This window comes from Penicillium coprophilum (assembly GCF_028826855.1).
Source record: "Penicillium coprophilum strain IBT 35676 chromosome Unknown utg000001l_segment0_segment0, whole genome shotgun sequence".
Lineage (NCBI taxonomy): Eukaryota > Fungi > Ascomycota > Eurotiomycetes > Eurotiales > Aspergillaceae > Penicillium > Penicillium coprophilum.
In genome coordinates this window covers 1,693,673-1,714,429 of record NW_026622720.1, presented here as the reverse complement: position 1 = coordinate 1,714,429, position 20,757 = coordinate 1,693,673, and the positions used below count along the sequence as shown (strand labels likewise).

Below are 20,757 nucleotides of genomic sequence, written 5' to 3'. Positions count from 1 at the left end.
ACTGTGGTTGGTTACAGTATCCAAAGCATTCAAGGGATATATCGGAGATTTCATGCTAGTATTGAGATGTGAATTCTGCAATGAATCTGTTCCGTCTATTTCCCTGCTTCGATTCACCCGAACAGAAATGTATTTAACGTGGTTGTAGCAAAAATTTACGACCATTATGCTTCCATAAGTATATGCTGCATTCTCGAATATCTACGACATGAAAAAGATTCTTGAAATTTACCCATGGCCTTTTGCCAGCTTAGAGACGAGAATGCCTTATTTTCCTGGGGGCTTCCACGTGCGCACGCACAATGAAGTCACAACCTCCAACAGTGACCTTCTCACCACTCTTACGGCCTCTCATTCCAACATCCAACCCATTAGCCATCGAAGGTAAACTATCGCAGTTTGGTCCCAACGCATATCTGATTTCCCAGTGATCATCCGTCCACTCTTCTCTTCGCGCGCTGACTTCCTCTCCGGTGATCTGAACGGCTCTTTCTCCGAAAGCACTTTTCCGAACCACATGGACTTGCTTCTGATGGAGGACCAAATACGAGCCTCCAATTTGCGCCAAAAACACCTTAATAACTTGGTGCTGACCCTCCTCTAGAACACCCTCATCAGACTCTAGGATCCATGAAAGGTCACGCCCTGACCCTTCCGGACATTCGCGAATCGGAAGATACCTCCACACCTCTTCATAATCCGTCATTGGCGCGCCGGGTACATCTGGCCGTGCCATGGTCCCAGTCTCTAGGACATCTCCATTGGGGAGCGGAATGAATGGACATAGGTTGCTCACGTTGAAATTGTGATGGGAGTCAATCTCATGAGTGAACACCACACGCCCTGTGGAGAGTCAGTAACTTCTCGTGCGATATGCAACAGTCAGAAAATAGGGTGGGCTCATACGTGGGTCCTGTCTTTCCTCGATACATTCTCCGGCGAGGGCCCAATCGATTTTTCCGGTTTGTTTATCGACTCGCAGGTCGACGTACCATTCGCCCACCGTTATCACCAGTGTGTCGGTGGTTTCAAAAGGTATCTCTGATGCCCACCGCATTGACAAGCGTGTCGTCAAGCTCGATTGTAACGGTACAGACAACTTTGACATTTTTGTGGTGATTATTGGTGAAGATGACGTCTCTGAAGAGGGAAAATTTTGGCAGGTCACGATGGTTAAGGTAATCTACAAGGTCTAATTGGACATATAAATACAAATTGAATGTGCTAACATATCTTTAAGTGTCTCCACAAATTCTCCAAGAAAATCAGACCCCGCTCTCCAAGTCTCGCTGCCAGTTGCCGCTTTCGTGGGAGACTTTGCGATAGTGACTCACTTAGTTAACTTATCGGATTCGAGGATATTCACACATCTATAAAGACAACCACGATGCATTGTGAAATAACATTTCTTGTTCTATCTTCTAGGTCACAAATTGAACAATGGCTTGGATCCTGATCGCTGCTTTCATAGCAGCCTTCCTTGTCTACCACCTCTCTATTTCCACTCTATTTAGCCCTCTTGGGCGAATTCCCGGTCCAAAGTCTTTCGCCTTGACCAAAGCCAAATTAGCCTATGAGGACTACAAAGGAACTCGCACGCGAAAGATCAATGCTCTTCATCAGCAATATGGACCCGTTGTTCGTATCGGCCCCAGTGAGGTGACCTTCAACAGCACCACAGCCTTGCGTGCGATCTACGGTGCTGGAAGTGGATTTGAGAGAACTGGCTTTTACCACATGTTTGAGGTTTACGGTCGAAAAAATATGTTTTCATTCGCGACCGCGAAGCAGCACGGAGAAAGGAAGAAGCTCTTTGCCCACGCCTACGCCAAGTCTGTGATGCTCAAAGGACAAAATGCAGAGATGGTCGAGCAAAAGGTCAAGCTATACATGGACCTTTTGGAACGAGATGGAGGGAAAAGCGAGATATTTTCTACCTTGCATTATTTCTCCCTGGACACAATCACCGATTTCCTCTACGGATCTTTTGGCAAGACTTCATGTCTCGAGGGACTGGGGCATGATCGCGAGCTCATTGGAGATATCATCGACACTGCCCGCCGCAAGCTATCGTGGTATGCTGTTCATTTCCCTCACTTCACGGAATGGCTCTACTCGCGGACCGGAGTCAGTGGCTGCATTGCGAAATGGTTGTACCCAATGCAACTGCCAACGACTTACAGCGGCATCAGACTGCACGCGATGAAAGCCACTCAGAAATATGCCAGTGCTTCTCCCGATGAAAGAGCAAGCACATCATCCCTGATCTCCAGACTGTGGACCCACCACTATTCGCAAAAGCCGAATGGGATTGATGACCTCGATATCGCATCAGAATGTGCCGACCATCTTCTGGCGGGTATTGACACTACCAGCGACACACTGATGTTCCTGATTTGGGCTCTTTCTCGACCAGAGAACAAGGTGTTCCAGGACAAGCTCATTGAGGAAGTCTGCAATATTTCCGAAGACTCGCTCAATTCGAACGGCATCCCTAAAGTAGAGAATGCCGACAAGCTCTCTTACCTCGATGCGGTTATCAAAGAGACACTCCGGCTCTACGCACCGCTCCCGGGATCAGAGCCACGCTCACTTCCCGCGGCAACCACGATTGATGGCTACACGATTCCAGCCAAGACGGTCGTTTCGATGGCCCCGTACTCACTCCACCGCAATCCTGAGGTTTTCAAAGATCCCACCACATTCAACCCCGATCGCTGGTTGGATCCTTCTGAAAACCTGGCAGATATGAAGAAATGGTTCTGGGCCTTTTCCAGTGGAGGAAGAATGTGTATTGGCATGCAGTATGTTCCTTGTTCTATATAGAGGTGGTTTTTCGCCTTGACTATGACCGATGACTAACAAGAAATAGTCTGGCAATGGCAGAAATGACTACGTTGGTCGCTACCATTTATCGAAAATACAGAACCGCCCCGATGGGGGATTTCGGTACCGTCTCTCCTGGTATCACGGGTCGCTATGAGGTTTTCTATGACGACACCTGCAGTGGAATGCGGGTAAGTCCAGCTTATATCCATCTCTTGGAGACTGGCTAATCATGAACATAGGAGCACGAGTGTCAGATTGAGTTCACGCCACATTAAGCGATGCAGGTATATATACTCCGTATGTGCAACTGTACTAGGTGACTCTGTACTTGATTTGAATCGCATCATATTGGGGTCTCACGCATTGCACGATACTTCAACCCTAGGATGTATCACTCTGAAATGATAAAATGAATACAAGTTTATAATTTTAGTTGTCTCTTCTGATACTGCTACATCTCCCAATGTTCCACATGGAAGCAGACTAGCCGGGACTCGTCTACGGGCTAAGGCAATACAGATAGACTTATGCTGCTGCCGTGCGACCGCTTTCTTTGCCCTGGTCCTCTGCCTTCTGTTATCCAGGTATACACCAATGCGGTCTAGGATCACATGAAATTTCCGGACAAAAGTTACAAGACCTTTCCGCCCCCACCTTCCGCCCGGGCGGGACGGAAGTTCTTGGTCGCCTGTCGATCGCGTGTCGCGTGATGATTTCAGAGTCCCTGAAATATTCCTAGTGTCCCATAATCTTTCGAGATGAGGCTATTGGAAGACTTGGGATGGAGTAGATGAAGGAGATGATGATCCAGAGCAATAGATGCCTCGTCTATTTACTCCGCCCTTTTCCCTAGAGTTCCCAAGCTGGACTAGACCTGTGTATTTTGCTTTTTGGACCCAGGGATTACCCGATGAGCGCATAAAAATACGTGACATATACATTACGGGTGGTACTTGTAATACTAGACATAATACAGGCTGATCTGTACTAGTAGATCTCCCTGCGCTCTGTATTATCGTACACATTACTGTTATTTTTTCTCTTGGCGGATTTTGGTCACAATGGTGTTCTGAGCATAAATCAAGTTACATGATCAGCATGTCCATCAGTAGAATAAAAATGAAGGCACAAAGGAAAGAAGATGGGACCGGGGTTGACAGGGAACTCGATGGGTGAGACCCTGGGTGCGAATTACTGAATTGGTACGGAGTAACGAAATGAACCTGATTAACGGGTTAGAGAATCTCTCATTACTAGATCACCCAGACAGTTGAGGTTCAAAATTTACATAATCCGAAAGGGTCCATGGTCCAGTCACAGCAAATGCTCCGGCGCTCCGGAGTACGGAACATGTAAATCGTTTAATATAACTAGTTCAAACCACCCTAACACTTGTACCATGCTGCATTCTTGGCATCAGCCGCGCTACTTAGCGCAAAAGAATACGAAAGTGCGACCAGCATTATCCTAATTAGAAAATTCCCCTTTTTCTCCCGTCTTCAAGGCCGCGCGAAATTTTGAGATCTTTCATCCCCCTTTTAACATCAAAGAGCATATCAGCATGAATCTCAGCTGGCTACCTTGGCGCACGCAACGCCTTCACGCTGCCGTCAGAAGCAAGGCGACATGGGGTTATGTCATTTATCGCACCACTTACACTCCTCAATCCGACACTGCATTCTCCCAGATCGTCGACCTACTCAACTCCTACATCAAGGATGAATTGTTTTCAGAATACGCTTCGACGCCAAAGAGTAAACTACACTGCGCAGAGCCGACTCCGTATCAAGAGATCTGGGCCCAACATCTTCCAATCATCATGGCCGATCCGGCGCAGTTTGATGAAGCTTCAATAGACTCGATTCGTGCTCATTTTGAGTCCTGGGTGAATTCGCGCGCGAAGCGAAATTACACCACGTGTATAGTGATTGACGATGAGTCACTACAGGCATTTTCAGATGCTCGGCTTTCGGAGAAGTCGGGGCCGCACAGGAATGGGATTCAGTCGATCCGCTATTTGAAGGTTCTAACGGCATTTCCGGAGATTGACGAATATGACAGTTTCATGGGTGCGGAGTATCCGGGGAAATGGTTGGATAGGACTGAAATCCAACCGAGCCAGAAGGAGGAAGAGGTGGCCGCATTATCGGAGTCTGATGATGACGAGTACGATAGTTTCCTAGGTGGTTGAATGTTTACTTCATGGTTGGTTTGATATATCGGATACCACTAGGGACAGGAGCAAGTAATGTGTTTGGAAGGAATGACCGAAAGAGTACGGCGGAGCAGCTGTGAACTCAAAGATACAAATCCCTAATCAGCAAAAGCAAACTTGACCTGGTTTGACGTGAGCACAACTATTTGAGGTCGATGAATCTCAATTGAAAACATCATTGCAGATACACACTGTATATCCCCTCCACCAATAAATCCATCGCAACGCCCTACCAATTTCTCGACTTCCCTATATTATCCTGAAGAACACTCTTCTCAACCCTCCACTGCTTATCTTGACTGGGGAACGGGAATACCCGTGCCCATTCACGAGATTCTTCAATCTTATAGGCTGAGTAGATAGATTGGAAGTTTGGATTGGGGGAAAACGAACGTGACTTTGATCAAAAAGAATTTGACCCTATTGATAAGCTAAGATGGATCTGAGACAGTGAACTCAAAAAAAATAAAATAAAACAACGAATCAGTGGGTAGCCCGAAATTCACGATCAAGGTGCTTACTCCGTATCATGTACCGAGGCGATACTAACCCGTATCTTAATTACTTTGTCCAGAGCCAGAGCAAGTATTGCTAGAGGCTGGCCTCGGGAATTTAAACCCCGAAGTGACGCTAGCTGGAATGTGGGAAGTTGATATCTCTATGGAGTAGGTCACAACGGTCTGCGGTCTACGACAGGGGAAAGCCACAGGGAACAACCTTGTCACGACAGCCTGGACAAGGATTTCATGTAATCGATGCATGTACTTTCAATTGAAAACACAGGGTTTTATCGAACGCACACAGTCGTTTAAATAAGAAGGTAAGAGCCACACACATACCCATTAGGTGCAGGTTTTAGCATTACATATCCCTTAGGGAAGGCTTGTGTCCGCATGGACTTGCATTATTGGAGCCTCTTTTGGCCTATTTGTCTGTCACTTAGAGGGAGTCATTTGAGCGTGCAGATTATATTTTTGCAAAAAAAAAAAAAAATGCAAGCGGTGGGATTCACCCACGCTAGTTAGAACAACGTTGCGCCCTAACCACTCGGCCACGCTTGCGTGAAGCAAAGTACACTTGTTCATATATAGCCCAGTTGGCTTGATTGTCGGCACTAATAGGTTAAACACTATACATTATAGAGACAGATGCTACAGTCCCATCAAAGACAAATTCAACGTCCTGGGGGCCATGCAACATGCGGCGAGACATCTTATCCTCTCCATCTCTATCTTTCTCTCACTCCCACCAATGCCTTCACAGAAGAATCAACACAGATTATTTCTCCAGAGCGAGTCCCGTCTGTAAATCGATCCCTCTCGAAAGAGATTTGTCAAATACAATTATTACAAGGGCAATGTAAATAGATCTATATATATATTCAATATACGGAGCATCCCTGACCTGATCAATGTAGCAGACACCGTCATCGGCCCGCTTTGCGTTGCATAGTACATATGCAATAGTACCTGCATGTATATGGATAGGTATACCTGGTCCATTTGATGCCGACGTCACGCTTCCGCATGCCGATCTCCGCCCCCTCGAGTCCCTAATTAGCATAGGCGAAGCAACGTGGCTGTGGGATGTTAATAACATACTCACCCCCTGCCAAGGGCCAGAGCATGCACGAAACAAGTAAGCCCTGTCGAAGCCTGTTAGACTTTACCGGGATGTGATTATTGACATCATTTGTTTAATATCGAGTTCTGTTCTCAAGGTGGCCCCAAAATGGGGAACAGGATCCTTTCATCTCGGAGAGAGAGTGCGTCGGTATTTTCGGAAAAAGGGTTTGATGAGTCGACTCAGATAGCTAGGGGGATCAATATTTCGTACACTTACATATTTCGGATGAATTGATGTTAAGGCGGCCACAGGCATGTGCACTGACCATTGCTTGAGACGTTCCAATGGGGATGTGGAGAGAGGACGGAAGGACTGAGCAAAGGAGATTTCCAAAACCCAATTCCAAATACCTTTGCCGACACCCGACCAGAGTATATGGGCATGAAGGTTCCGAATTACAGTTCTCCCCTAAAGATTATACGAATGTCAAAGAATGAGCGGTTGTATTGGCCCCCACGTACTAAGATCCTGATGTAACACTCCCAGGAGTTCTGGACGGAGTACAGATTACCTTGAAGAATGAAATCTTACATTTCTCCATCTCTTTGAAAAAAAAAAAAAAAAAAACACAGAAGCCAATGTACTCCGCGGCACCCATCTCAAACCCCAAGTTCTGCGGATTGTAGGAGCTCCGGTCCATACACGGCAGATGATTGGCCAGAGCGTATATGCATGGGCGCCAAGACCAGGTGGACACCCGGGCGTGTTGAGCCTCTTTAGTGCACCTGGGAAAAGTCGCGAGTCAACCATTCGGGTGTAGATCGACGGAAGATGTTACCCTTGCTGTTTCCTTTCTTTTTTTATACACAATGAACACCAATCATAGATCTACGTGGATGTTGGTTATGCAGGCCGACTCAGCCTGCCGGATTCCTGCAACATGCCACACACCGTAATGATCCACGTGTATAATCTGCCAAAAATATTCACGTCTTTAACCTGACCGTGATGAACTCTCATACCCAATGAGGAAAACGAAGGTACCAAACGCTCCTGGGTGCATTTTTGATCGGCATCAAATCTAACAGGGCTACCCGATCGCCCCACTGTTGAAACCAAACGCTTCTTTGGATTCCCGTCAGGTCGCAGCGGAAGTGGTCGTTGCCCTCTGTGTTTTGCAATAAAACTCCTTCACAATTCTATGGAGAGAACACTCGATATTCGAACAGACTTCGGGCTACATTGACCCATAAACGCCCAGTGGGGGCATATCACCCAATAGGATAAATTTTCGTAGCCCTGTTGGCCTATGTGGGTGACCGATCCAGGTGGCTGAGGCTCTGATCGACTAGAAAGATGATCCCCCGTCATTGTCCAAAAACACCGATACTGCATTTTGAGCCTACATCCCTGCTAGTGGTATGATCACTAGGCGTTCTTTGGGTCGTTTCAGGCGTTTTTTGACGGACTATTCGGTATTAGCTTGGCTCTTGATTATGTGATTAATTAGGCACTAGATCGGCGGCCTGTATGTAGGAGGTTTGGAGATACGACCGAGACCGTCCGAGATACCCACTCCCCATGTAGAGCTGTTGACACTAAAAGTCTTATTAAACCCCTTTTCCCTTTCCTGTTTTTTCTTCATCTTGTATCTCTTTGTGTCCTCCCAACTCGAGCCCCCAACCCTTTTAAAAACGTCTAAACTTGCCGTGTAACTTGACCCCGAATGGCATATTGAGCCGCATCGACCGCATCGACTGTATATTTTCATTACACACCAACAATATGTCCACCTTCAACACTCAGTATCCCGCCTCCATTCCGCCATCATTCGATCTGAATTGCGCTCCTCCCATACCCCAAACACTCGCCAACAACAACACACACCAAACCAATATGTATCCCAGTCCGGGGAATGTTTCGTCTTCCCACACAAACTCCCACCGGGTCAGCAAAGCAATGAAGGGAAAGCGAGTCCATGCATGCGAGCACCCAGGATGTGAGAAGGTGCGTACCCTTGCGACCATGCGATGTCACTCATGAATCATCTCGCTCATCGCCATACAGGTTTTCACCAGAGCCGAACACCGCAGACGACATGAGCTCAGCCACGAGCCTAGAAGGAAATATCCCTGCACATACAAAGGTTGCCAAAAGGCCTTCCATCGTCCGGATTACTTGAATCAGCACTTGGGTCGACAGTGAGTGACTCCTTGACCCTCGCACAAAAATCGAATTCGCAGACTGATCTGAATACAGTGTGAGTGCGGCGGCGAAGGAAAACACATCAATCACCCACAACACATCACCTCAACCAAGCCCGCAACAACAGATCCAGTCGCAACCAGCCCACTCACCCCTGATTCCATTTCAAGCCGACACAAACAATTACTCCGGCGTCTGGGGAAGCATAGATTCCTCAATGTCTTGTCCCCAGTATTCCAGAGGCCAGAGCCAGTCTACCGCATCTGTTGATGACCACCCATCTCCCTATTCCTATACGAACGAAACCTACACGAACGAGATCTGCAGCTCGCCCGTCGCGAGCGACTCCTTTATAGTCCCCCAATATCCCACCTCAGGCATGCCAGTAGAGATGGTGACTGCCATCGATCAATACCTGCGAAGCATCCTGAAACCCGAAGCCTTTTCGGCGCCTCAGCAGGTGGAACCGGCGATCTGGAGCTCGGATGTTGAGATTGATCCGGCCTTGACAAAGATTGAGAGCACAGTGCGTGGCAGGAACTCGCTTTTTACAAGAAGCAAATGCTAATGATTTTCTTCGCAGGACCAACTACCGCTCTCTTTGTGGCCTCCCCCACATCACTTGCAATACGAGCATCATCCAGTGCAGATGAGCCACCAGTCATCTGGCAATCGCTAAGAACTTTTCATACCCGTTGATATACCTCGGGGTTTTCCTTCGTTTTAGCGTCTTGTCCTTCTGTTTACATCTTCTTGCTTATTGCAAACTCCCTACTCTTTCAGGGCCATGATTTCTTGATATCGGGACTCCATTTCGGAGGCGTTTATACCATTCTTTCATTACTATGATACCATGATAATACATCGGAGACAAATTGGATTTGATTTCATTAGAGCTGCTTCAGACCTTCTGCGCAAGGGGCAATACCCGCATGATCTTCCACGCGTTCTCGGGGTCTCGATCTCTGTACCCTGTCATTAATTATGCATCTATGATACTTGCGAGAATCGCCAAGTCCCACATTCCTTGCAATACATATCTCCGTGTGTACATCAATGTAGTCCGCCCAAAGATCAACTCCACGTGTTAGGCGTCCCATCCAACCGATCTGCAAGGCGTGGAACCTTACAGGATGGACCTCTCGAGATCTACAAACGCCCTTCCCGACGCCACAGCGCTATCACATGACCTATCTCGATACCCCTGCACGCGCCGTTTGTGATATCCCTTGCATGCGGCCATTGGCTTTGGTGCCTTTGGTGCCTTGGTCAGGCAACAAGGCGAAACGGCTTCGTGTCACCCCAACAGCGCTTCAGAGTTGCCTCGTAGCACACCGCTTAATTGGACGTGGTATTATTTGGTTTTTTGTCTGGATCTCTGAGGTGGGGAACTCGATCTCGTATGTGGATATCCGAATCTTGGCTAGATTCTTGATCTTTTCGAGTTGCATGCCTGTGATAGATATTTTGTTAGAGGATATCTCATGAATGCCCTCTCCTTGCATGTTTCATCAGCGATCATCAGAGAATGGAAGCACTCAATGCAATCAAGAACTTGATTATGATCATCGTGTTCGTTGCAATGCCTCGTTTCGATAGCCGGCTGTGTGAGCCGATCACCCGCATGAAATCGAATCTCAGTCCCGATGCGGACGTAATCTTCTTTCCACGTTTCGGTCCACATCCGAGAAAACGGACGATCCTCGTGGCCAGCCCTGTTTGTCCCCTGTTTCCCGAGCTTTGACGCTAATCACTTCGCCTTGTATGCAGGAGGCTGATTAGCCGATCCACATGGCACAAAGTTCTCACGTCAGGGGCTTAGTCTGCCAAGTTAAATATGCACCCGGACTCGCGAATATATTTAACTTTTATATCTGATTAAACCAAAAGGCTACACAAATTAACATATATACAAATGCAAAATTATATACGTTGGCAAGTACCAATTCACAAAATCAGAAAATACCTCCAAGTCCGTAGACACTGCTTTACAGAACATGCTCCATGACAGGTCCAGTATAGACCTTTCTCGCGCGAGCATAGTAGTAGAAGAGACTGAGGATGATGGTGCCAAAAGTCCCAACAACACTGTAGTTCATAGTCTCAACACTCACCACCCAAGATGTCGGCCAGAAGGTGAAGAAGACGGCGATGGTCATGTAGATCAACGCCCAGGCGTTGATGAGAATACCCCAGATACCGGGCAGGTGGAACGGGCCCCAGACGAGCTTCGCGCCGGCGGTATTGATGACATCGGAATTGCTGTTGCGAGCGGAGCTGATTCCGCCCGTGCAACGACGCCAGAGAAGAAGACTACCGACGACCATGTATGACAAGTACAGACCGGAGATAGACATTGAGCAGAGGTCGTTAAAGGCGACGGGGGAACCGATGCTGATGAGCGCGAGGAGGCAGGAGATTACGGATGTGATTAAAACGGAGTAGATGGGGATGGCAGAGCTCTGAGTGACCTGTGGTTGTTTTTGAGAATTAGCTCGACGATCCGAAACAGTGCGTAGGGGGTTGGGAACGGAAGCTTACCTGGCTCCACAATCGCCAGCCGGGAATACCGCGGTCTCGCGCGAAGGACCAGAATTGGCGCGATGTTGACGCCAACATGCCCACGGAGGTGGTGGCGCCCATGGTGGTAACGATGGAGGCCATTACTGCGGTTCCGGCGACGGAGCCTGTTGCCTCGAGGAAAATCGCCATAAAGGGCCATCCAGTGGGGGATTCCAGGGATGAGCCGAGATCGCCGCTGCAGAAGAGCATGGCGATTAACATGCCGAAACCTAAGGATCCGTTGATCAAGACACTGAGCATGATCGAGGTGGGGACTGCGACGGCGGCATTTGTGATTTCTTCGGACATCTAGAATTTCAGATTTCGGGTCAGTTCCAGTCTATATTTTCAAGTAGTTCCGAGGGGATAGAAAGACGCACATGAACTGCGGCATCACCACCAGCGAACGCAAAGATACAGCCAACGGTTCCGACAAAGAACGACAGTCCTTGGGACGGGAATCCGCCCGTGTTGAGGAATTGAGTGAACACCTCCTTGGAAGTTCCATGATCGGCCATGTAAGTCAAAGGAATAAGAATGGCAAAGAAACCGAGAATATGGATGATCAAGATCATGCCCTCGAATCGAGGAAGAACCTTTCCTCCAACACTATTGATAGCGACGGAAAATGCCACGACAGCCCAAAATAGAAGAGTCGGGTGCCAGTTTTTGGGCTCATATGTACTGTTTGTGAGTATAACCAAGCCTTGAATCAAGGTGCCGACCAAATAACATGAGGTTGCGAATGTGGCTTGCCACCCAATGACAGTAAGCCAACCTTTGAAATGTATTAGTTCTGGCTTTGAACGGCTGCAGGGATCTGCTAGTCACCTGTTAAGTAGCTCATGAGTTTCATGCACGATCGCGGGGCAAGCATGGAGGTCCAATGGTACTGCCCTCCAGAGGTCGGTGCCCTGTTAACCGGTCAGCCTGAGGAAATATGACCGCGGGACAGATAATTCCCTACATCGATGCCAACTCCGATAAAACGACAAAAGTAGCTGCCACACCAGCCCAAACGAAAAGGAATCCATATACAGCTCCAGCTGGACCTCCACTGTGTCACTGTTAGCACTGCGGGGTGGATGACTCGTCCGCGTCTCTTACTTGGCGTATGCTTGCAAGAATAGTCTGTACACAGTCAGTTAATGATCTTGCGGGCTTAATATTTATCGCTAGGACTTACACAACAATTCCTTCCCAAGTAATCAGAATTGTACAACTGAAGCCCAGCATTGACATCAAACCAAAGTTGCGCTGTTCTTGTTAGTCCCTATTCATCCATGTCCATTCATTTTTCTTCGAGATCATCTACCTTCAAGACAGGGCGTTTGCCCATGCGGGCGAGGTTGGCATCATCGAGATCCTTCCTCGATAGACCGTCCATCTCCTGCGCCCCCGAAGACATCTGTTTCGAATATTTAGACAGCATAATGAGTGAGTGCCGACTGTGTAAGTGCCGAGGAAAAAGCAAAAACACCAGATCAAAGGAGAATCATGCAACCTTTTGCCATGGAAGTCCAAGGTTCAAGGGGCAAAAAGTTTGACACTAGCTCAATTCTGTACATAATTGCATGTGGTAGATTGTTCGACGCTAATGCAGCAGGGATGTAGAGAGTTAATGAACAGAGGGATTATGTGGCGTGCAGTCTCAGCCTTCCCTAAGCGACGTACATGTCGGGAATGCCAAGTAGTTCCCGACAGCCCAGGAAAGTGGGAATTAAGTTTATCAGATATTAGTTGGATGAATTTAATTGGGCTAGATGCTACTAGGATTTTAGTAGGATTCTAGTTGGAATTTAGTGGAATTAGGATTATTAGTGGATTGGATACCTTATCGAGCATTGTCATTCGTCATTGAAAGGCTAGAACAGGAAAGGTGGACTGTCTGGAAACACGATAGAATATGCACCCAGGTGGATCGAGGGGAATCCAGTCAAATCTCATGATTCTAGTCAATTTTGTAACCCTCCGGTCACGGTCCAGGTCCGTGTCTCAATAATAATGTTAGATTGACTGGACTGACTTTCATTGTCGTCTTCCCGAGCGGATGTCACTATAGTCTGGGTCCCTTGGGGCATCGAGACTAGTTCGTGCGTTTCACTTCCCTGCGTGCCCTGCGTGCGACGAGAGTTCTTGAATGTACTTATGGCATATGTCCTATGTTTGCTGCCATAGTTGGAACTCGTCATCCCCAGTCCCATTCCCGATGATCGAAGGTTGTCTAGGAAAGGCTTGAATTGGGGAGAACAGGCTGTGACGATGCTTAAGGTTTGGGCCACTTGGTTAGAAACTGCGACAGCCCAGCCGTCAAAGGTGATATCGGCAGAGGAAAAACTTTGACTGGCGTAAGCAAGCTGGCAAACGATCGCGATAATGACGCTGTTGTCATTTTTGTTAATGACTTTCTCTCAACATGGACTGTAATACGGCGGGGTGCAATACGTACATAACTCGGATCAAAAACACACTAGATAAACTAGCCTTTCGGCTGAAATCAGTCTGGATACGAACGATGACTAGCAGCGCTTGACCCATTATCCCGGCCTCTGTTAAGATATTGGTGATGCCGAGGTAATTCCACCAGGCCGCCTGGTACAAAGTCAGCTTTGTCTGTCAAGTATGGACAGGCCACTCACTCGGTCGAAGCAACTCCCATGTAGATAGTTCCATGTCTGCGGTGCACTGCATTGAAATGCAGCTGTGAACACGCCAACAACACTCCACAGTCCGATCAATATTCCCAACACGAGCGCAAAGCGGCGATCCAAGGACGCGGGGGTCAAGTTGCGGATGAAGACCAAAAGCGATAGTTTAGAGAAACAAATGCTGATGATGAATAAAATGATCGCGGCGTATTCGGCCTAGAGTGTTTGCAACTCGTTAGAAATCATTCAAGCAGAAACTATCTCTTATCCGTTACCTTCATCATGGTTTCAAGTGAGCGATTAGAGAGCATATCACGGTGCTGTCCCAGCCCATTCGCCGTCGCTACCGAGACAGCAATCGACTGCGCAATACAGAACACCAGCGACACAGTAGCGAGGCCATCGTCGAAGGTCCATTTCCGAAAAATGAAATATTTTGTTCCGAGACGTGTCAAGACACTGAGAATAGCCGTCACCAGCATAAACCAGGTCAAGACATTAATGCCAGGAGTCCAGGTGTTTTTCAACTCTGGACGCATGGCGACGAGATTGAATCAGAAAAGATGCCCCAGGAGGCTCAAAGCCATGTGTGCCTCCGGGTATCGCATGTTGTGTATCGGCTTAACTTTGAGGGGCGTTCGCAGTTGGGCTGACGGTGAGGGCGAATGTTACCTGGACGATTCAACGATCCCATTGGTGTGAATTCAATTCCAGATCCAGTTAATCGGAAACTTGCAGGCAGAATTCATTGCACTTGCAGGGATGTTGAAAGTTTAGTCGCCAAGAGGTCGTGTTATTCGTTGTAAAAGGTGAATTCCACTCCACTTGTGAAGCTATCGCAAACTCACCTATCGACGCAGTGAACGCCACTCGAAGTAATTTATTATTCTTCGCTGTTCATTAATTATTTCTGATCCTTTATTCCATGTACAATATGTTTGGAACTGTCGGCTTCTTGGCTTCGGTCTACGTTGCATTCAGTACGGAGAACTCCGTACTCCTTGTGTACAATCTTTTGCACTTTATTTATTATTTCTTATCTACCTAACGGCTTATGCAGGATTTATTTAATTTAATGTCTTACCATTGCCGGCTCTGTTGCAACTTAAGACTCACGAACAGGGGACACAAAACTTACGTTGACCCCTGCATAGGGCTTGAGCGTATTTATTCTAATCTTCCGAGGTTGGCTTTCAACTATAACTAGCGAAGGTTAAACCAGGCCACATTGAAACATAAATTCGCTCAGCCAATTGAATGAGGCCAGGCCTTTACTCGATCTTCAGCGTGACCAATAAGCCCTGTCGAGTCTCGATCATCTTCTATTTCGCAATCGCCCTGTCTTCCTACCCCTGAGCTATTCATCGCGATAGATTGTCGCCGCGAATTTATCCTACCTGTTGATATTTAGCTAAAAGAAGGAGTGCATTTCAAGTGTGAAGTAACTCGAAGCGCGCAGTCCTTTAGTAGATATGACCCCCCAGGGTCCCCAAGGTATTTGAGGCCTGTTTCCAAATGATAGATCGACGTTATCAACTTGGCAAAGATGTAGCAAGCGCCATATTTTTGACCTTAAGATATGGAATTCCCACATGTGTATGGACTTAAACCTGCAATATCCATGAAGGTTTGAAGACAGCCAGTCCAGGGGAAGGAAAGGGCATCGAGAGGGGGACAAGCTGTCTTGACATTTTCAACAATCGTTGTGAGTTAGCCCGTCTGCTCCAATCCAAAGAGCGCCTTTGATTGGACGCCGGATATCGCTGGTTAAAGCGAGTGTCTTGTGGTAATGGCCAACTGTGGGAGATGTCTCATCTAGTCTTTCATCGAAAAGCGGATGCAGCTAGGGGAGACGATATTGCACGGAACTTTGAGTTCTCAGGATAATCCACGACGAGTAGATATCATCATTCCCGGACTGTAACTCAAAGTCATGTAATACGGCAGCTCTTGATAAATTTTATGATGCATGGAAAGTGCTATGGCTGTCATAAGCGCGATAGCGAGTCGACTACCCAGATGATCTAACGCGCAAGCTCAGCATAGATGCTTTTGAGCCGTCCATGGGCTTTCCGGATTATATGAAGAATGTGGGGGGGGTGCGTACTATGGAGCCAGACCACAATCCCGATTAGACATAAGCTAGGGATGCTAGGTTATACCAATAGTCCGAACTTTGTTCCAGAGCTTTATCGACACGGCGTATCCCGGGGAGGATTCTCGTATTGAACACATTTCGGAAGGGGAATATTTGCGACGAGCAGGTTAGCTGGGCCGACGAGGGCCGTGACGCTGGTTGAAACGGCCGGAAACCCAATTTCTTCGGTATGTGATGGAGCAAAAAATGCTAGGGACGAAGAAGGAGTGGAGGGGTTTACGGCTTACCTGTCGTCTGCTGAGGCTGATTCGGCTCAGGCCTGCAAGGGCTACGGCCTAGATATAAGTTTCATAGCTCACCGTCGGTCCCACATGCTTATATTCCATACGAAACTCTCCAGGACTAGGTTTTGAACTCGCAGACGAACAACATAGGAGATGAGCAAATATATTGGCGCCCTAGTGGAAGACTTTGATCCGGCATGTGCTCTACAGTTGTAAAATGGGGGTTTTTACCGTTGAAATTGAAGACCTAGGTAGCTAACAGATCATTTTCTACCTAAAACAAATACCAGAAATACAGATTGATAGAACTATGATAAGGGATTTTGGAGTAGCATTAGATCATCTCTCCCGGGGGTAAATATGAGCAATTGAGACAGTCGATGTAGGCCATATATCACGGGTATCAAACTTTTGCTTCAGTGTGTAGAAATGATTATAAGCTCATACATACATACTTGTGTCTAGATTGACCCAACAATCCTGGAATTATTTGTCATAAATGACAAATAATTCCAGGATTCAAGTTCTATCAATGATGTGGAATTATAATTACAAGTGTAGACGGCCGCTTCTGCGGCCCTACGACGTCTTTCTTACAGGGCTTTTTAGTGGTCTTTTCGGCAGTGTTTTCAATCGCTTTCTCGGTGGGCTTCCCGGTTTTTCTTAGATACCTTGAAGATAGTTTTCCCTTTTCCAGTCTATTCAAGACGGCAGAAAAGAGCGGGAAAAGCATGCTCTGTGCAAGCGACTTTTCTATGTATAACTTCTGACTGATGATGAAACCCCAACAAGGTCTTGGGAGATGGACAATAGGTATAGGTAGAAACTCCGAGATGAAAGACAGATCCAACAGATACGACAAATCAAGAGTAAGCCCGGTTTGCGCTAGGAAACCTATGAGCCTATCCACCATCCTAGCTGGTTCCAGGATAGTTGGATGATTGGAACAAGAAGAGAGAGCGACATAACCACTACTTACAGTCACCAAACCTCAGATATTTCCATTGATGCATCCAGGTCTCTTGCCGAGAAACTCTTGAAGGCGAGTGTGAATGCCTATCCCTCAGTGAACTAGGGATTGTTGTAGGCACAGCTACAGTTAAAGACGTTGATACACTACTCGTTGCACCATGATATTCTGGAATTCGTAGTTCAAAGGCTTTGATCATTGAATTGAATTGACCATACACATAAAGCATGGAAAAATACACTTGCGCAAGCCGATGAGCAGGAAAGTATAGTCAAAAAGATGACTATGTATACTCATTGTTTGCCCTGTTATCTCAGCGTTCGTGCAGCGCGAGTCACTGCCTTCACGTTCAAAGGTTGTCGTCTTGACGAAGGCAACGAGAAAAAGTTTGCTCAACGCTGCCGCGTCGCCTCTGTCAAATCTGCGCCTGCTCATTTCTAAATTGCCCTTTCATTTTCCGTTACCTGACTCTCTTCCCGCTCTTCACCATCTCTGCTCTCACTCATACGCTACACAAACTACTCATCAAACTCACCAATCTCATCAACTCTTATCAATTACTTCACCGTTTTCATCAGACAAACAAACAGGATGTCTTCGCCCAGCAAGTTTAAGGGCACGCTGTCTGAGATGAAACAGGGCGATGCACGCCTGTTGATTTACGCTAGCCTGTGTCACGACGGAAAGGTCGGTCATCACACTTATCTGACTGTCTATTTGTATTAACATCTCGTAGATCGACATGCAGAAGCTGGCTGATCATCTTGGTATGAAGAAATCTTCGGTTCACACCAATTATTACCGTGCCAAGAGTCGCTTGCAAGCCCTCATTGCCGAGGAATCTTCTACCACGGCCGCCGCTTCCAATGCTGAGGCTGAGGATACTTCCAAGTCCGATGTCACCAACACGGAGGACACCGAGGCTGGTGCCCCAGCCAAGAAGACCCGCTCCGGCAAGCGTGCCGCAGCCTCCAAGAAGGACGTGCCCGCCAAGCGACGCAGGGCCGCCCCCAAGGCCACCGCCCAGGCTGAGGAGACCGCCGACACCGCCGACCAGGCTGAGTAGATCACTACTCGCGTCACCACGCCGACCTACAATGGAACTTTCCAAAGGGAATCTGAAAGGAAATCAATCAAGTGGATGAAGTGGATTTGGAAACTGTTTTCGGCGGCGTCAACGTGCTCGGACAAGGAAAGGGTGGGCTTTTCATATTTGTCCTTGACTTCTATCTCAAATTTCAAGAAAAAACTCAACAATAATGACTCCAGAAGTAAAACTTGAAAGATAAATTACTCATCACTTGCTAAACTAGTACATGTTTGCTTGTCACGCACTTCTCAGTGACCCTGTCTGCGTAGTTTGACCGAAGCCGAGCCTGATGGTTTCGCTGGATTCGGTCCATTGAGCGTCGTGTTGTAAGTCGCACTGCTATCAAGCACTTCCATAACAATTGTACTATTACCCTCTCGGTAGTCGCTTGTCGGTGTTCCATGAGTGCGATAACCGCCATGTGGCTTCAAATGTTTCTTGCCAGTTGCAATGTCCTTTCTCAAAAGTATTCTTTCAAACATCTCCAACGAAACCAATGGCTGGTAGAAAGGCACTTCGTGACCGGACTCGTAAATCCGCACAAAGCTGAACAAGTCACTTTGACGAACCTGTCCGTGAACAATACCATCTGAAGTGGTGATGTTCATAAATCCTGCATGTTCATACCCGCGGGCATTGATCTCCTCCGCCACAACTTGTCCACCGAGCCAATTGCAGTTGTAGTCACTAGAACTCAGATTAGTATGGTCTACTTAGTCATATCACGGCATAGGAGGACTCACGCATCTCCGAAGTATAGCGAGACCTGCACGCCAGCCTCGAGCAACTTTCTCACAGCCTCGATAGTCCCAGACTCGCGGTCGTCGTCGCCTGTGCTTCCGAATGCATTACTCACAGTCCCCGAGGACTCCGAGAAATTCTGGTATGCTCCAATGGCAGCTTGAACCTCGGGGCTGTTGAGGTACTCGACGTAGAAGGCATACGGGAATGGGTCGGGCGTCAACTCTCGCATGTCATACTCGTCTCGTCCAGAGTAGATGTCAAATAGGTTTTCAACCTTCGAGGCGCAGAAGTTATCCGCCGCGGCGCAGATATCATTGCGACCGGTCGCGTAGCATTCCCGAGTCCGATCGACGCAGTTTCCTTCTCCGTAAAGATTGTTATACCATTCTCCCTGCACGGACTCATTGTATGGGTTGTAGTCATATGTGTTTCCGGGGGAAACGGAGAAGTTGTAGTACGCCTGGTATTGAATCAATGGATCGAACCAGCCATTGCCAATAAGAACGTTCTCAAGGTCGATCTTAATCGAGCCGTGGGGCTTTTCGTGCGACTTTTTAGCGTTTTGCTTAACAAAGTACTCTGATTTGACATTAGGGCCAATCGTGTGCGTGAACGCTTGGGGTCCTTACCGTTGAAGATCGGGCCATAGTGTCCCCCGTAACTTTCAGTGGCAAAGTTGATGCCGTTTCTTGCGTACTTGGGGAAGGCACCCATGAACCCTTGTAACGTCTTCCACATATTCGGCGCCGCACTTGCAGTTGTATTGGGGACTAGGCCGATGTCTGGCTTAGAGTATGTGCCGCATGTTCCGTACTGCTGCGCGTAATCGGGACACTCCTCGCTGGGCAGCTGGACAATATTGCCATCGCTGTCCTCATAACCTGGAATGGGGATTGTATAAGATAGGCCAACCGTGGCAGGCTGATCGACAAAGAGCTGGCGACAATTTAGCTAGAGTCACAGCAAACAATTATTGGATCAAAAGCAAACTTACCATATTGCTGGCATTGCTCCAAGAATACGGGTTGTTGTATACAGTCCCGTCGTTATCAACTCCGCAGGGCCCTAATTCCTGGAATAACCCGATCATCGAAGACGATCCTGGCCCTCCATTAATCCAGACTGTAAGTGGTGCCTTGATTATCGTCAGTATATTTCATAGGGTCTCAAATCTCATTAGAGCATACATCTTTAGGGTCACCATTTCGAGCTTCGAAGAACCACCTGTGCTAGTCAGTCGCTGCCTAGGGCTCAACCTTATCAGAGATTGTTACCAGAAAATATGCTCGTCTTCACCAACATCAGCGTAGCCGGAGTAGCTCTTCACATTAGGATCTTGTTCACAGATTCCCGCAGGCACTTCCTTGTATCGCACATTGATGCCGGCATGTCCTTTCTTGGTGATCAAATCAGTCGGCGCCGGCACAAATTGTGCCGTGGCCGAGTGCGCCAATACTGCCAACAAAAGCTTGGTATATCGCACCATTTTGAATGACTTTCCTTAAGGGAAGATGAACCTCGAGTCGGGTCTTATACGACTCGCTCA

The 20,757-nt window shown here is 47.6% G+C and overlaps 7 protein-coding genes across 7 annotated transcripts; 3 read left to right on the top strand and 4 right to left on the bottom strand.

Moving 5' to 3' along the window:
- Positions 1–250: 250 nt before the first annotated feature.
- Positions 251–1,108, bottom strand: N7500_000626 (uncharacterized protein; the record flags this gene model as incomplete). Its single annotated transcript, XM_056671772.1, has 2 exons — positions 251–843; positions 907–1,108. 2 exons carry the CDS (start codon positions 1,106–1,108, stop codon positions 251–253), a joined length of 795 nt encoding a protein of 264 aa, XP_056537345.1.
- Positions 1,109–1,440: 332 nt separating this feature from the next.
- On the top strand, positions 1,441–3,104 carry N7500_000625 (cytochrome P450; the record flags this gene model as incomplete). Its single annotated transcript, XM_056671771.1, has 3 exons — positions 1,441–2,804; positions 2,873–3,017; positions 3,069–3,104. The coding sequence occupies 3 exons, from the start codon at positions 1,441–1,443 to the stop codon at positions 3,102–3,104; spliced, it is 1,545 nt and encodes a 514-aa protein (XP_056537344.1).
- A 1,286-nt stretch (positions 3,105–4,390) lies between these two features.
- On the top strand, positions 4,391–5,020 carry N7500_000624 (uncharacterized protein; the record flags this gene model as incomplete). Its single annotated transcript, XM_056671770.1, has 1 exon — positions 4,391–5,020. One exon carries the CDS (start codon positions 4,391–4,393, stop codon positions 5,018–5,020), a length of 630 nt encoding a protein of 209 aa, XP_056537343.1.
- A 3,375-nt stretch (positions 5,021–8,395) lies between these two features.
- On the top strand, positions 8,396–9,494 carry N7500_000623 (uncharacterized protein; the record flags this gene model as incomplete). The annotated part of the gene is made up of 4 exons (XM_056671769.1): positions 8,396–8,617; positions 8,678–8,811; positions 8,870–9,341; positions 9,399–9,494. 4 exons carry the CDS (start codon positions 8,396–8,398, stop codon positions 9,492–9,494), a joined length of 924 nt encoding a protein of 307 aa, XP_056537342.1.
- A 1,309-nt stretch (positions 9,495–10,803) lies between these two features.
- N7500_000622 (putative GABA permease) lies at positions 10,804–12,809 on the bottom strand (the record flags this gene model as incomplete). Its single annotated transcript, XM_056671768.1, has 8 exons — positions 10,804–11,286; positions 11,357–11,686; positions 11,758–12,155; positions 12,209–12,291; positions 12,345–12,434; positions 12,485–12,508; positions 12,564–12,634; positions 12,693–12,809. The coding sequence occupies 8 exons, from the start codon at positions 12,807–12,809 to the stop codon at positions 10,804–10,806; spliced, it is 1,596 nt and encodes a 531-aa protein (XP_056537341.1).
- A 523-nt stretch (positions 12,810–13,332) lies between these two features.
- N7500_000621 (uncharacterized protein) lies at positions 13,333–14,564 on the bottom strand (the record flags this gene model as incomplete). Its single annotated transcript, XM_056671767.1, has 4 exons — positions 13,333–13,759; positions 13,827–13,969; positions 14,017–14,241; positions 14,301–14,564. The coding sequence occupies 4 exons, from the start codon at positions 14,562–14,564 to the stop codon at positions 13,333–13,335; spliced, it is 1,059 nt and encodes a 352-aa protein (XP_056537340.1).
- Positions 14,565–18,041: 3,477 nt separating this feature from the next.
- Positions 18,042–20,697, bottom strand: N7500_000620 (Peptidase S10 serine carboxypeptidase; the record flags this gene model as incomplete). Its single annotated transcript, XM_056671766.1, has 8 exons — positions 18,042–18,435; positions 18,474–18,603; positions 18,724–19,154; positions 19,211–19,790; positions 19,841–20,147; positions 20,206–20,346; positions 20,399–20,435; positions 20,486–20,697. 8 exons carry the CDS (start codon positions 20,695–20,697, stop codon positions 18,042–18,044), a joined length of 2,232 nt encoding a protein of 743 aa, XP_056537339.1.
- Between the last annotated feature and the right edge of the window lie 60 nt (positions 20,698–20,757).